This window comes from Spermophilus citellus (assembly GCF_964194105.1).
Source record: "Spermophilus citellus genome assembly, chromosome: 6".
NCBI lineage: Eukaryota > Metazoa > Chordata > Mammalia > Rodentia > Sciuridae > Spermophilus > Spermophilus citellus.
Genome location: NC_138187.1, coordinates 84,531,105 through 84,546,831, shown reverse-complemented (window position 1 = coordinate 84,546,831; position 15,727 = coordinate 84,531,105). Strand labels below are relative to the sequence as shown.

The 15,727-nt window shown below is 38.7% G+C and overlaps 2 protein-coding genes across 2 annotated transcripts in view; one reads left to right on the top strand and one right to left on the bottom strand.

The window, feature by feature from the left end:
* Positions 1-11,449, bottom strand: part of USP6NL (USP6 N-terminal like) — a 164,921-nt gene extending 153,472 nt beyond the window's left edge. Inside the window, exon 1 of the mRNA XM_081298830.1 lies at positions 11,145-11,449. The gene's annotated coding sequence lies outside the window, so the exon portion shown is untranslated. The remainder of the gene's footprint in view (positions 1-11,144) is intronic.
* LOC308651264 (uncharacterized protein) lies at positions 11,034-11,708 on the top strand (the record flags this gene model as incomplete). Its single annotated transcript, XM_081298193.1, has 1 exon — positions 11,034-11,708. The coding sequence occupies one exon, from the start codon at positions 11,034-11,036 to the stop codon at positions 11,706-11,708; it is 675 nt and encodes a 224-aa protein (XP_081154319.1).
* Positions 11,709-15,727: the final 4,019 nt, after the last annotated feature.

The following is a 15,727-nucleotide window of genomic DNA, read 5'->3' as shown; positions in this document are numbered from 1 at the left end:
TAGTTTTACACTGGTCAACAAATGAATTTGCAGGCATTTAGAGAAAAAAATGTCCTTTCTAAATCTTTCTTACTAATTTCAGTTATAGATAGTCAGGACCTTTCAAAGGTGGCTTATGATTTCACATTTGCCTTACGCACTTGATACATCGTATTATTACTGTACATAATGCCTTAGTTCTACAGATAAAAGGTAAAATGAGGGCTGGGGATGTAGCTCAGTTGGTAGAATGCTTGCCTCATATGCACAAGGATTACCCCAGCACCACAGAAAAAAAAAAAGAAAGAAAAAAAAAGCTAAAATAAAAGATACACTCTCTCTGATTTTCAGGAGCCTGACATAATTTTAAAAGCTGGTTAAAATTCCAGACTGTCAATTATAATAATGAGCATTATAGAAGACATACCATAAAAGAAAACAAAAAAGAAAAAGTAGACATAATTCATTTTAAGCTCTATCTTCAAGGAATTTATATAAAAATTCCAAACACCAGAATGTATTAATCCATTCACTTAATAAATGTTAATTCAGCTCTGCAATATGCAAAAGTTGCTCAACTAGCTTGTGATAAAACAATCACAACAAACTTGATCCCATCTTGCCACTAACAGAATGTATTCAGGACAAAAGTACTAAAGGAAACTGAAGTGAAGTGGTAGTCAAGGGTTTTTGCTCATTCAAGAGCCCTGTCCTGAATGAAAATGAATATTTGTAAGCCATAAATACATAGAGTTAAAGTGAGACTCTCAAAAAAAAAAAAAACTGGAATTCAGCAAGATAAGGGGAGACTGTCAACTTCACAAGGAAATCATTCAACATATGAAAAATTCTAGATGCAAATGTATTGCAGCTCTGCCATTAATCAACTAGAGGAATTTAGATAGCTACTTTAGTTCCCTTAGCCTCAGTTTCTTTATTTGTAAAGTTAAAATTTCCACCTGCCTACCACTCAGGATTGTCATGGGATTATGCATGAAAAATGCTTTGGTAATTGACATATGTATAAGTACTGATCCATTTTTGTCTCATTAAAAAATAAGTGAGTTGAACACAAATTTTTTAAGTTTTCTTTCTAGCACTGTATTATTTATGACTCTAAAAATCATTTTCATTAATTGGGCAACTAAGAAAGATTCTACTTTATTTATCATAAGTGGGATCGGCCAATAAACCCAGTAAACCAGGTATGAGCTAAAATAAATTGGTCTAAAATGTTGGTTTTGTTAAAATCATCATCATCATCATCATCATCATCATGGAGCAGATCCACCAGACATTTGAAAGAAAGTCAAGGTGATTATTAACAGTGAAGTGGTCACAGGGAGCCCTTAGTTTGTGGGGAAACTCTAGATGGCAATCGTCAGCAATAAGGACTCATTTCTCCTGGAAGAAAAGTGTTTTTGTAATAGTCAAAAAAAATATTTCCCAAGCAAGTCTGATGAATGAGCTTAGAATTCAAACTGACAATAATAAAGCATTGGATCACAAACAAAATGTGACATTGGGATGTCAAAGGGATAAGGCTCAATACCTCCAAAAAGCAATTTCTAAAACAAACTTCAGAAATTTCTCTTCAGCAATTAATGTAAAGTCTTAGCACTAATTTGAATACATATTCTAAAATGCTGCTTTAAAAATTAGCCTACTAGCAGGGTATGGTGGCACATGTCTGTAATCCCAGCAGCTAGGGAGGCTGAAGCAGGAGGATCATGAGTTCAAAGCCAGCCTCATTAAAAGCGAGGCACTAAGCAATTCAGTGAGATCATCTCTCTAAATAGGGTGGGGATGTGGCTCAGTGGCCAAGTGCTCCAGAGTTCAATCCCTGGTACAAAAAAAATAAAATAGCCTACTACTTCCAAATCAGACCCTTCTACCTAGTCCCGATTTTCCAATAACTAAGCATCTGGCTGTGAAAGTAAAACTTAAACACATGAAAGTTATATAAAAGACAACACATGAGGGAAGGAGCTGCATTTCCAACAAACCAGGTATATAAACCAACCCTCTTGCTTAAAGACCAAGAATTGGAGAGATATACGTGTACATACACACACACACACACACACACCAGTTTTACATTATTAAAAATATCAGGGATATATATTGGCACAATACTTTGGCAAACAGTGTGCTAAATACTAAAGCTAAATATGTCTACCTTTTACTCAGCAATTCCATTCCTAGGGATATATCCAAAAGGAAGAAATTCATAAGTACATCAAAATATACACATATGAATATACAGAGTAACTTCATTAGAAGAATCAAAAATTAAGAACAACCCAAATGTCTATTAAAAGTAGAAAGGATAAATAAATGGTGATAAATTCATGTATTAGGCTACCACAAGGGCTGACTATATTTTCCAACAATGGTCACTGTGATATTCCTGGTCCTACATGCTCCTCCAGAATTTGCCCCTCCCCCCCCCCATCAAGAAGCAGAGTCCACTTCCGCTCTTTAAAGGGAACACTTACAACTGCCTTGAAGAATACTATGCAGTCAAAGTAATAGCACATAAACTCCAAGGCTAAGTAATAAAAGGCAACAGAGTTTCTGTCTGGCTCATGCATCTCTCCCCTCCTCCCACTTCCGTTCACCTCCTTTCTCCTTTGTAATTCAGCCACAATGCTCAAGTTGTGAACAAGCTCAGACCATAGAGGCCACATTTAGATGTCCTATCATCAACGACCAGATGTGTAAGCAAAGCCTTTAGACAATACTAGACTTCACCTTCAAGCAGTTGGAGCTGAAACTCAATGAAGAAGAGACAAGCTACCCCAACTGCAGATTTGTAAAGAAAGCAAAGGATGCCACTGTTTTAAGTCACTGAGTTTTAAGGCAATTTTTTAGACAGCCACAGTTACTAGAATAAGTATTGGGCAATAAAAACAAAACATTTACAAATATACACAACAATATAGTCAAAATTCACTGACACAATACAATGTGGAGTAAACGAAGAAAGACACAAAAGAGTATAGACTGAGTAATATTTTTATGAAAAACTAGAACATGCAAAGTTAATCTATGGTGACAGAAAATTGTATCACTGTGACTTGAAGCTAGAGAGAAAGAGGACCGATTGGGAAGGAGTATGACATCACCTTCTGAGGTGCCAAAAAATGTCCTATATATTTAAGTGTAATTATACAATGAAATTAGATTTATAAAAATTATTCTAGGGGCTGGGGTTGTAGATCAATGGTAGAGCGCTTGCCTCGCATGTGTGAGGCCCTGGGTTTGATCCTCAGCACCACATAAAAATAAACAAAAATAAAGATATCGTGTCCATCTATAACTAAAAGAAAAAATTTTAATTATTCTGAACACACATTTAAAATCAGTGCACATTATTGTATGTATATTTTAACTTTTTTTTTTTATTTAAGAAGGGAGAATACCAAAGAACAAGACAATGAGAAATGGCCAACCCAGAGAGACCAAGAAAGAACATGAATCCAGACAGGAAAGCATGGCACCCTGGGGCTTTTTTAGTTGGGCACCAATTCTACCACGCGGCCTGCGCAGTGGTTTCATTAATGAGGTTCTAGGCATAAAGTTAGTTAGAAGAGATCGAAATAAAACACACAGACCAGTTACCTTATTTATATTGCTAGGTCCGAGACGGCTCACCTCTCTGGTTCCCACCTCTAGCCGCCCAGCAGGGCAGCGAGGATTACTCAGGGCTAGCAGGAGAGAGAGAGAGCGAACACGCCTGGGAGTAGCCCTTTATTGGGGAACAAGAGATTCAGGGGAGAATTCCATCCAATGAAGGTTGAGGGGGGGCTGCACTCCAAGGTCAGGGTCAGTGATTGGGTCCCCGGGGTCAGTGGTCAGGCACACCCCCACACGGATAGGCTTTCTCATCAGGAAAGGGTCGGGAAAGCTTCGACAGAGCCAAAGCGCCTCAGGCCCTTAACGGGAGTCACCCAATCACGTGTCAGAATGGCTTCCCACATATCCCCCCTTTCTTTTCTTAACAATGAGGCGGCGGCGGTTCTCTCTCTGGAGTTCCTGGACTCTTGATTGGAAGAATCGCCATCCTATAGTTACAATACAAAAGAGAATTAACAGCAAAGAAAATAATCCAATAATGTACCAAGCGGAGTGTTTAAGAATATTTCCAGGGTTGAATCCATTTAACTCCTTCAATATTTGGTTAGCCAAAGAAGAAGGATCTGAAAAATTAGCTCTATTATTTTGAATGTCTTGGATATGGTGATGAAGTTCCAGAATATCCAAGCTATTATTACTATTTTGCCAAATACCTAATAAATGGTTTTTAACCTTTTCCTAATCCCAGAGAGAAGCATTGTACTTGGCAGCTGTAACACATACATACTTATAATTAGCATGGCATTTAAGCCTTTCTTTAAATTTTAAGGCTGAAAGTTCATTACCTATGTTTATAACAGTCGCCTCTAAGGCGTTTAATTTAGTCTCAATCCTTTCATCAATATTTACTTGATTACGCAGAGCCTTGGAAGTATTTTGAGCTAAATTATTAAGAAACTTTGCATGCTGAATATTCTGAGACAATGTCAGAGATGTAGAGACAGTTGAGGCAATAAAAGAGACCAGTGCTAAAACACCAACAATTATAACTCCAATAGCACGTTTAGGTCTTGTTAACTGGGCATGAATTTGCTGCAAGACTTGTAAACCAGCATCAGCATACCATGGCTCTGAAATATTAGCAGGTAATAAAACGAAAGAGGGCTGATGAAGTATCAGCACTCCTTTTCCTCCATTATATCTAGAAATACAATTAGTTAGGTTGCACTTATTACAAGTAACAACATATCTGTCTTCCATCCATTTAACTTTTACATTTCCAATAATTAAAACATAAGGAGATTGGACACAAGCTCTTAAGCCATAGCAAGATCCCTCTTTACAGTTCTTGCCGACAAATTTTGGTAAAGGTTTATCTGTAAAATGTAAATACTCTGAGGCAGCAATTAAATGCCAAATATCTCTTTGAACACCTCCTTCACTATAAGTCAAAATATTACTAACAAATCCTGCAGGTGTCATAGCAGAATTTCTTCGTAATTGTCTCTTATGAATTTTTGGAGACCAGTCTAAAATATACCTACTATCTTTAGACACCTTAGGTTGTACAGGAAAGGCATTTACACAATCCATCCATTTAGGAAAGGTGCCAATCTCAATTATAGAACTATTTGGACAGTGGGGTACTGGTGGAGGTTTTGCAGAAATGACTGGCTTGTTATGGGAAAGTCCCATTACTCTGGGAAATGTTTGCTAATTTAAACAGGTTCCTGGGAGGTTAAATTATACTGAGTCATCCTTGAAGGCTAGAAAGACAAAAGATCCACCAAGGAGCCATTCTTTGCTTTGGAATAAGCAAAAACTGAATCCCAAAAGAAAGGATGGCTTGAAAGTAAACTAAACCAGTCCTTGCACAGATGCTCAAAACAAAAACAAAAATAAAAAAAAATCTCAATTTAGACAAAAGTGATCCCAAGTGGCTGGCAAAAACAATGGAAAAATTCTTACCTAAATCTATAATCACTTCTAGAAATACTTTTTCAAACACAATGGCCAACACACATTCAAAGGCAAGCAGGCACACAAGGACATGAGACTCCTTGAGAAAAACAGAGAGAGAGAGACACACCACAAAGACAGTGACCATGCTTATTCTCTCCAAAGAGATATGTGCAATGCTTGAAAATGTTTGATGGGGAACAGAAACTATAAAAAGTGGCAGAGTGTATCTGAAAACTGAAATTCTATAAATGAAAAACACAATAACTAAAATTTAAAAGATATTTAAGAACATATTTGATACAGATAAATACTAACTTGATAAGGTAGAAGACAGGCCAAAAGAAAATATCCAGGAAAAAAAAAAAAGAAAAGAAATGTAAGGATGAAAACATAATGAGAGGCAAAACAGAGATGATGCAGTGAGACGATCTAACCTTGTACAATTGAGTCCCAGAAAGATTAAACAAGAGAAATCCAATATTTGAGGAGCTGATGGTTTAGAACTTTCCAAAACTGATGGAAAACATCAAGTCACAGCATCAAAATGTTCTACATATCAAAAGCAAGAACAGAGCAAGAGGGAAAGGAGAAGGAAAAAAAAAGGAAAGAGGAGGAAGGGAGGGATGGAAAAAAGGAGAGAATCATATGAAGTCCAAAGACAAAAGGAAACTTTTTAAAACAGATTGAAAAATGGGGGGTGGGGGGCAGAGAATGAGTTACTTGGGATTTGGCAAAGGGGAGTGAAGGAGGGGCAAAGGATTAGGAAGGCTAGTAGAATGAATCTGACATTATTACCCTATGTGCATATATAACTACATGACTGGTATGATTCTATATCATGTACAACCAGAAGAATGAGAAGTTATACTCCATTTATGTATGATGTGACAAGTGGATTTTACTGTCATGTATAATAAGAACAAATTTTAAAAAACAGATGGAAAAAAGAAACAGATCACCAACAAAGATGCAATAAACTGTAGATGACTTCCGAATAGGAACAGAAGAGCCAAAATATGAAATAATTTCTCCAAAAAACATATAAATATAGATATGCATCCAATCTAGAATTGTATACCCAGCAAAATACATCCCAACAATATAGGCAAAATAAAGACATTCTCAAACAAAACGTTCCATCACTTGATAACACTAGATTCACTCTGAGGAAAACACTAGGGGGTATTCTTCAAGCAGCAGAAGGAGTTTATTCCAGAAGGAAGGTCAGTAGTGTTGGTGGAAATGAAGAGAAAAAAAACACAGTAACTGAGTAATAACAATCTAAAACAATAGAAATATGCCTGTGGGGTTTAAAATATATGTGCATTTTAAAACATGACAATCATGAAATAAGTAAAGATGAAAGAAAATTGAACTACATGTTTTTAAAGGTCTTGCATTGTCCAGAAAAAAAAAACAGCCAAAGTCCCAATGAATATTACACTTTGATAAGTCAAGAATGCATAAGGAACTAGTGAAAGAAAATACAATCCTAAGCATTAAAAAGGGAAGAAGCGGCCGGGAGGGGTGGCACACACCTATAATCCCAGCAGCTTGGGAGGCTAAGACAGGAGGATCATAAACTCAAAGCCAGCCTCAGCAAAAAGCAAAGCACCAAGCAACTCAGTAAGACCCTGTCTCTAAATAAAATACAAAATAGTGCTGGTTGAGTACCCCTGAGTTCAATCCCCAGTAACCCCTGCCCCCAGCCAAAAAAAAAGAAAAAGGGAAGAAACACAAAAGTTACTTTTTAAAAGCAATCCAGAACAAAGCTAAAAATAAGAAAAAAATGAGCATACAACAGGTGACAGATTTCTAAAATTAATTTTTAAGAATTTCTGTCAATAGTTATTATATGCCAATTCTAGCTCCACACACACATAACAACCTTTATAAGTTTTAGTTTCCACATGCATTCAATTTTTCTCTATTGTGATGAGATTGTCAAATTTTTTATTTCACCTTCTTATCTTACTAAATATGTTAATAAACATTAAAATGTCCAAAACCCAAAAAAGAACAAAAAGCCTAGAGAGCCAACTGACTCATAAATACTGCATCAATTCCATAATAAAATATTAATTTGCCATCCCTGATCTATATAACATTACTAACTGCAAAATTAATACATTAAGAAGCACTGAAATGATATTATTTCACTTACTCATGAAAAACAGCACTCATTATTTTTAATTTACTTGCTGAATCAATGAAAAGAAACTTTCAGGATAAAATTTTAACTTTTCCTACATTCATATCAATGTCAGTAAGACATGGATGCAATGTGTACCTTTATCACAAAATAACTAAATCATCTCTACAGAGCCAAAAACACTTAACAATCAAACTCCAGAGTTAATCTAGATCTTCCATAAAAGCAAATGAAACCACCTGCATACTGGCTATTTTTTCTTTTAGGGTGGATTGCTCTTATAGTTTTTTGAGGAGGAGCAGGCATTTTAAATAAAGTAGTCTAAGCTCCTCAAAAGGAAAATGCAATCAAAATACTTTCCTGGTATCAGAATCTCTGAAAAGAAATGAATTAATATTTTATTTAATATCTAATTCCAGTTTTACAGCTATAGAAACAGGTAAACTAACAGTTATAAAAGCAGACACCAAAGTGTGCAGAGAGCCATTTCCAGGTCAAGTGTGGTAAAAGTCAAGCCAACTGACTCCCTTTCCACAATGACTATGGATCAAAACTGAGCCCACTTCATTCAGATTATTAGAGGATGGTACCAGGAGCCTTCTCTTATAACCAACACTGAGTACCCATATGCAGAGAGGGAACTGACCTGCCAAACATTCTCATTCAACCTGCAAAACAATCTCCTCAGCGCAGTAATTATGTCCACACTCTATTCCCATCCTCAAAATTTCCTGTACTTGGTTCCAACTCTCCTTTTCATCCACTATCAATCCCCTTCTTCAAGTCTTACAAATCACTTCCTCAGGGAAATCTGCCCAGACTACTCCCAAACCAATTCAGGCTGCTTAGGCTTTATATAATTTTATAATTCCTTAAGACTCATCTACTTGTTGAAAACAAAGTATCTAATACAAATTCCTGAGGTACCCAGAAGGCACTCAAAAAATATTCATTGAATAAACAAATTTAAATTTATAATTCTCCCAAATTTTACAAAGAAACAAGCTTCAAACAAGTAGTTTGTCTGAGGTGATATAATCTGGAAATGATATGGAACAGCTGAGAATCCCAGTGTCCATGACAAATTCCAATGATCTAATACCCAAATATTATATGGAAGTGTGCCAGAAGCCAAATTTCTTTCAAATTATTTTTTTTTTCCTGTTGACTTCCACTGTAAAAATGGGAGACACCTTTGGGGGGGGGGGGGGGCGTGATGATTAAATCACATCTGAGAATGGAACATGCTTTTCAAAAATCACAGGGAAGGGACAAACTGTAACTTTCTGGTACTTAGTGATATGAACTGCACTTGTTACAAAACAACAATGGTTAAAGTGAAATCCCAAACAAAAACCAGAAAATGTAATCACTTTTTTGTGCACCTATGGCAGCATCTGTCTGCCTGCCTCTGCACACAATCTTGCCCAGCCACACACCCCACCCCACCCCACCCCAATTCTCAAAGCTTCAGTTTCTAGCTCTTTTGCCAGTTTGGAACTGCCCTAACACTCCTCGCTTTTTCTTTTTTGTCTTTTCTTTCTAGATATGACAGTAGAGTATATTTTGACATACATATATGGAGTATGACATTCCTGTTCCTCATAACTTTTAACCAAATTAACTTTGTGTGTTCTCAATTTGCTACTAACTTCAATTTACTGGCCTCTTTTTCATCCATCTTTACTGACTACAAAATGTAACAGCAATTTGAGGCAGATGGTAAAGATAGACCAATGCAAACTTTGCTTGGCTCTGGAGACCCAGATTGGATCTGCCATGGCTCTCTTGGTTCCTAATAACGCTTGAAGATTATCAGTCAACTAATACATGATGCCAAATCTGATATGTCTACTTACTGGCTTGTTTAACCAGGCCAGTTGTCCTCACTAATAGCTATTTGCAGGACAAAACACTGCTAAAACTGGTAAAGAACTATCTTCACCAGGAGATACAAAAAAAGAGTTTGATAGTCTAACTAAAAACAGTGCGTAGGCACCAACATGATAAGGCTCAGGGCCCAAATTCTTTATGTTTGGCAAATGATGCTTTTTTGAACACTTTGTAACAACTCATTAATTTTTTAAATACATAATAGGTGAAGTAAGAATTTAATTCAGGATACCTATGCTTGCAGTTAGGATCAGTTTTCCCTTAAAAGCAAATTTATTCTTAGTATATATATTTTTTTTCTCTTTTGACGTATATTTTAATTGCCTATGTAGAATACAGCATAGTACCAACAACCATTTTAAGTAACGAACTACACCATGTTTACAATCTTTATTATTAAAAAATGACAAACTCAAAAATATCTTTGTTAATTTTAGGGTCTGAATGAGAGATAAAAGCAAATTAACAAGTGTTCACTTAATGCTGATCCATTATTCTTATTAAAATGACTTCCTGAAAGTAAAAAAGTGCTCTGACTTACTCCTGACAGAACTTCCCAGAGATTCAATCTAAGAGAGGAGTTGGCCAGAAGGACTGCAAAAGTTCTGGGCAACTCTTCTGAGCTATGAAATATTACATATCTATCCCCCAAATTTAATCATCTTTAAAAAGGATTGATACAGAATTGAAATCATTTCCTTCCAGCAATAAAAATGTTTAAAAGTGTCCCCACTTTTTTCCATTCATGTCATATTATTTCCAAAGACTGATTTCCCCCAATTCACGCAGCCTTCCCAAGGGACAATGCATGTTCAAGTGTTCTGTTTGAAAGACATCCGCGGATTAAAGGGACGAGGACAGGAGGGAGAAAGACTCAATCCTCAACTTACACAAATGTCCACCCATCGATTTATAGACTTCTTTCATTTTCCGGCAGTAAAACACCTGCGAGTAACCGTGTAACCGTTCTCACATATTAGAAATGTCGCACCACCCTACAGTCGTGAGCTCCAAACTATTCTGCAAACTTTGCAAAGGCGCACAGATTTCCAGGCTCTCTCAATCCCTCACTCAGCCCTTCCTCCCTTGTCTGGTCCAAACAAAGTTCCGCGGCATCAAGGCAATAATTTAAAAGAACGAAGTTTGCCTGGGTCCTGCCCACTGGACTCTGGAGGAAGCGACTGAAACTTGCGAGGGAGACACGTCTCCCCGGGGACCAAAACTAGCGCGGGGGGGAGGCGGGCAGCGGGTTCCGCCTCCCCGGGGGCTAGGCAGCCTGGGCCCTTCGCCAGGCCTCCTCCCCGCACGGCCCCCTCCCCGCACGCCCTCCGCCCCGCGCCCGCTGCCTGCCAATCACGCCGCAGACCCCCACAGGCCGGCCGGGGGCACCCCGCGCACGTTCCCGAGCCGGCCCTTCCAGGGCTGGGCCAGCGAGCCGCAGCTGCGTCCCCTCCTCCCGGGTCCGGGAATGGCGGCGTCCGGCTCCCCGGGGCCAACTCCGAGCCCCAGCCGGGGCAGCCCAGCCAGGGAACCCGCGGCCGCCGGCCCCTCGCGGCGGCAGAGGAGGAGAGGAAGTTACCTCCGGACGGTCCCGTCGGCGGCGGCTGTGGGCAGCGGGCGGTCCCGAGCGGCCGAGCAGGTCCGGCGCAGCGGCGGCTACCGCAGTGCCCTCCGCTCCATTGTTTCCCTTCCAAGAGGATCCCGGCGAAGCCGAGCCCGGGAACCAGGAAGTTCCCCGGCGCGACACCTCCTGCCGCCGCTATGGAAACGGCCCCCGCCTCCCAGGGCGGCTCGCCCGGGACCCCGCCTCCGCGCCGCCGGCCCCGCCCGCTTCACCGGCCGCCGCCAACCGTCGCCGCTGCGGCCGCAGCCGCCGCCATCTTGGCGCGGCCCGAGTAGCCCCTTCCCGGCGGCACGTGCGCGCCGCTCCCGCGCTCCCGCCGTGCGCGCTCTCGCCGGCAGCGGGCCGCGCGCCGGGGGCCGCAGGTGGAGGCCCCATCCCCAGACCCTCTTTTGCAGGAGGCTTGCTCTCCTAACCTCTGGCGCCCACATTGGAGGCGAAGGACCTAGAACAGGGCTTCGAGGCATTGCACGAAAATCACAGACGTTTGCGCTTCCAGTTGGCGGTCCAGAGGATGGCTGAGACCTGAGAGGCGGTCAACTAGAGTGTGGGTCAAGGACGTGGTCTTTAGAGCCAAACTGGCTCTTTTTTTCCTTTTTGGCCCAACTACTTACTAGGCTTCAGACCTTGGACATAATATTCAATTTTCTCTTTGCCTCAGCCTCTTCATCTGTAAAGTGGAATGATAGCCCTGCCTGCTTGGCGGGGTTGTTAGCTGGGAAAATATTTGCGTCGTTTTTCAGGAACTTAGGCAAAGTATTCACATCAGCACTACTTTAAGTAGGCTACTGTGTACGATTCTATTGGTGCTAAAAACTTCTCAAATGTTCATCTTTGTCCCATCTTTCTCTAGGTCAGCTTTCCTTTTTTATATCGTGGAAATTGTCAAGAGTTTTAATCTCCGCAGTCATCCATTAAGAACTGCCATAAAAAGATGAATGATGTAAAATTTCCAACACTGTAATTAGCTGACAGTTAAGTGATTTATTCAATAGAAGCTAGAAAAGTTAGGGTGTGCAAATAACTAAAAGGCTTCCTGTCCTTGTTTCCAGGAACTAGAATTACTAAAGTTGGCAACAGTACTGTTGTTATTCTTTCTCTTTTCCAGTGGGTGAAAGCTGACACTAAGAAACTGGGTGCAGCCACAATATCAACAGGAGGAATGAAAGGAGGAGGCAGAGGCAGACTCTTCCCTAGCACACAAACTTTAAGAACAGTGAATAGATTACACCTTAGATGGTCTCTACAGCCCCTTCTCTCTCTCTCTCTCTCTCTCTCTCTCTCTCTCTCTCTGTCTCTCTCTCTCTCTCTCTCTCTCTCTCTCTCTCTCATGCTATAGTCTAATATAAACACTTTATAGAATATGCTTGTGCGTGCAGTGCTGGGAAATGAACCCAAGGCCTTGAACTTGATAAGCACACACTCTTCCACTGAGCTACATCCCCAACTGAAACACTTTGTAAGAAAATAAAAGTGTATTCTTCCCTTTGGATCTTCCTTCACTCACTTAAACCAGGTTTATGAAGATTGTTTTTTTTTTTTTATGTTTTGGTTTCGTCTTAGGATTCTAAATGTTCTTTGTCCCATCTTTCACTAATGGCACAGTTAATTTTGCCAATATGAGTTGGCAAAAAGCAGGACAGAAGTTGAAAGGGCATGCAAGGTTTTTCTCAATCCCAAATCCTCTCCAAAAGTTATGGAATTCTCAGGTTAGTAGTCACCCAGGTTAAGATAGTATCAATTTCTACTTATAGAGCTTTGTGGCCTATGCTGGACCCAACAGATTGCTATGCACAAGGAAGGCCCTCAGTAAATGTTTATTGAATTATATTGCTGTTTGAGCTCCCATCATGTAAGGACACCTTGAAAACCACAGAGATGCTCATGAGATGTCACTCAAAGGACATCATTGCAAACACAAGAACTCCAAGTCACTAGTTTATGGGATTTTGGACAGACAACCCTTGTCACAGGCTTATTGGCAAAATGAACTAGAAATTTCAGGTGCTTTTCCATAAATTATATGAGTAATTCTAAAAACACTCTATATTACACTTAATTATGAGCACCATTGGCTCAATTTTATTGTAGCACTCTGATTGTATAGTATTATTGCAGTTCAAGAATTCCCACATTTTTCCCTAGTCAGTGTCAATACCCAGTCACCTCAATATAAAATCTGTTCTGTTCTTCAGTAAACCTCCAAGTGTTTGCCAAAATTTTTATTATTGAGTGTCTTGGAAGTATCATTGAACAATAAGCATGAATTTTTTTAAATATTTGTTTAGTTGTAGGTAGATACAATATCTTTATTTTATTTTTATGTAGTACTGAGGATCAAACCCAGTGCCTCATACATGCTAGGCAAGTGCTCTACCACTGAGTCACAACCCCAGCCCAAGTGTGAATTTTTGTCTCCTCTTTCCTACTATATCCCTAGTGTAGTGCTTAACACTTGGTAGACATATAGTATGCCTAGGTCATGTACCTAACCTTGGCAATATGCCTATTTAATGTTATCTGTGGAATACAGAATTTATGTCAATAATTATAAAGGAAATAAAGACAGAACCACTTTACAAAATTTTCTAAAAGAGTAATGATAGTAGGTATAAAAGCATCCAGAATATATGTACAAAGTAATGGTAACTGGATTTCACTGAAAATTGACAAAAATAAGTAGACTTGAGCCTTACAGTAGGATTTTGTCAACCCTTGCTCTAAATAATTAGAGTTCATTCACTTCAAGATTATATTGAATCCAAAATAACACACTATATACTAAAATGAAGCTGAGTGTGCATAAGTGACATATGCCTATAATCCACATGACTTGGGAGGCTGAGGCAGGAGGATCACAAGTTTGAGACCAGCATCAGCAATTTAGTGAGAAAATATAAAATAAAAGTTAAAAAAAAAAAAAGGCTGGGGATATAGTTCAGTGGTAGAATGCCTGGGTTCAATTTAAAAAAAAAACCTCAAAAAACAAAAATAAAGAATATATATGTACTGAAATGCCTTTCAGCTGAAGGTAAAAACTTGATATCAATAAAATACAAAAAAAAGATATAATTCAACAGTTTGTGTTACTAATTAAAATTTTTCATAATTACCAGCTTTTTAGAATTACCCCCCTTGGGCTGGGGATGTGACTCAAGCGGTAGTGCACTCGCCTGGCATGCATGCGGCCCGGGTTCGATCCTCAGCACCACATACAAAGATGTTGTGTCCGCCGAAAACTAAAAAATAAATATTAAAAAATTCTCTTTTAAAAAAAATACAATTATCTCCCTTATAATAGAGTAAGAGAAATTGACATTTGCATTTCATTCACTTTTGAAAAAGTTATATGTTATGCTAACAATACTTACAATGTTGCCAAAGATAAAAGTATATATTTAAATCCCCTACAAGATACCACAATAACTAAGGCCAATTTGTGGTGAAAACATAAAAACATAGAACATAGAGGGAATAAAACTTTCAAAGCAAATTATCCATCCTCCACTCTCATCTTCAAAATATGGATGAAAGGGTCAGCGAGTCTCTTGTAAATTGAAGCTTTGCAACGTGAATCCATGGCTCTATGATTTTTTTGAGAGGGTAAGCAGCTAGTTCCCTAAGTGGGGGTGGGGTTTGGAAGAAGGCTGTGGAAAAGCCTTACAATGCAAATATTTATACTCACCAGCCACTTTAATTTTTAAATTTTTATAAAAAGCCAATATTCTTATATTGATTGGAAAAGTCAGTTCCAATAACAGTGCATATAATTATTCTTCATGGGTGAAAATAAAAACAGATGAGTCAACATCTGTGCACTCAATGTAAGTAAAAAATCAATGGGCAATCAACAACTACATCCACACAGCTCATATTTTTTTAAAAAGTTATCCTTCAGTTTAAAAGTGAAATTGTTGATTGGAGAGCAAAGAAGAATCCACAAAAGGATGGTGAACTTTATAAAATCACATGCAAGATTTTTTATACACAGTTCACTTATATTAATCTGAGATTGTCTTATTTAGTGGTGTTCTCAGTTTTGTCTGTCTCCTTGTCTTAAAACTGTACATGCCAGGAGACTGGGGAACTTGACTGTCTTCTGCTATATTTTATTCCTTGGTCCTAACTAGTGTCTAAACAGAATCAGTTCCCTATAAATATCATAGAAAGAAAGAAAAAGTAAGAAAGAAAGAACAATTGAAAGAAGGAAGGGACACAGAGATGAAAATATTCACATTTTCTGGAGAGAAGTTTATAATTTTTTCACATGCACAAAGGGGTCTGTGACTAAAAAATAATAATTCAGAAATGACTGGTTTTCAACTACAAGACTGTTTCTTATTACCTCCTTTGCTTTTCTGCTCAGAAGTCACCGTGTTCCTTGTTACATGACAAAATGGTTATCATGGTTTGCCAGAAATCTCTAAAGATGCCATATCATTTGAAAACTGTCTCATTATGTCTTTATAGTTTTAGAGAATTTCTTTTGCCTTCTCAACTTGTAGTTGTCATACTTCAACCATCCCTTCAGCCACCTCTTA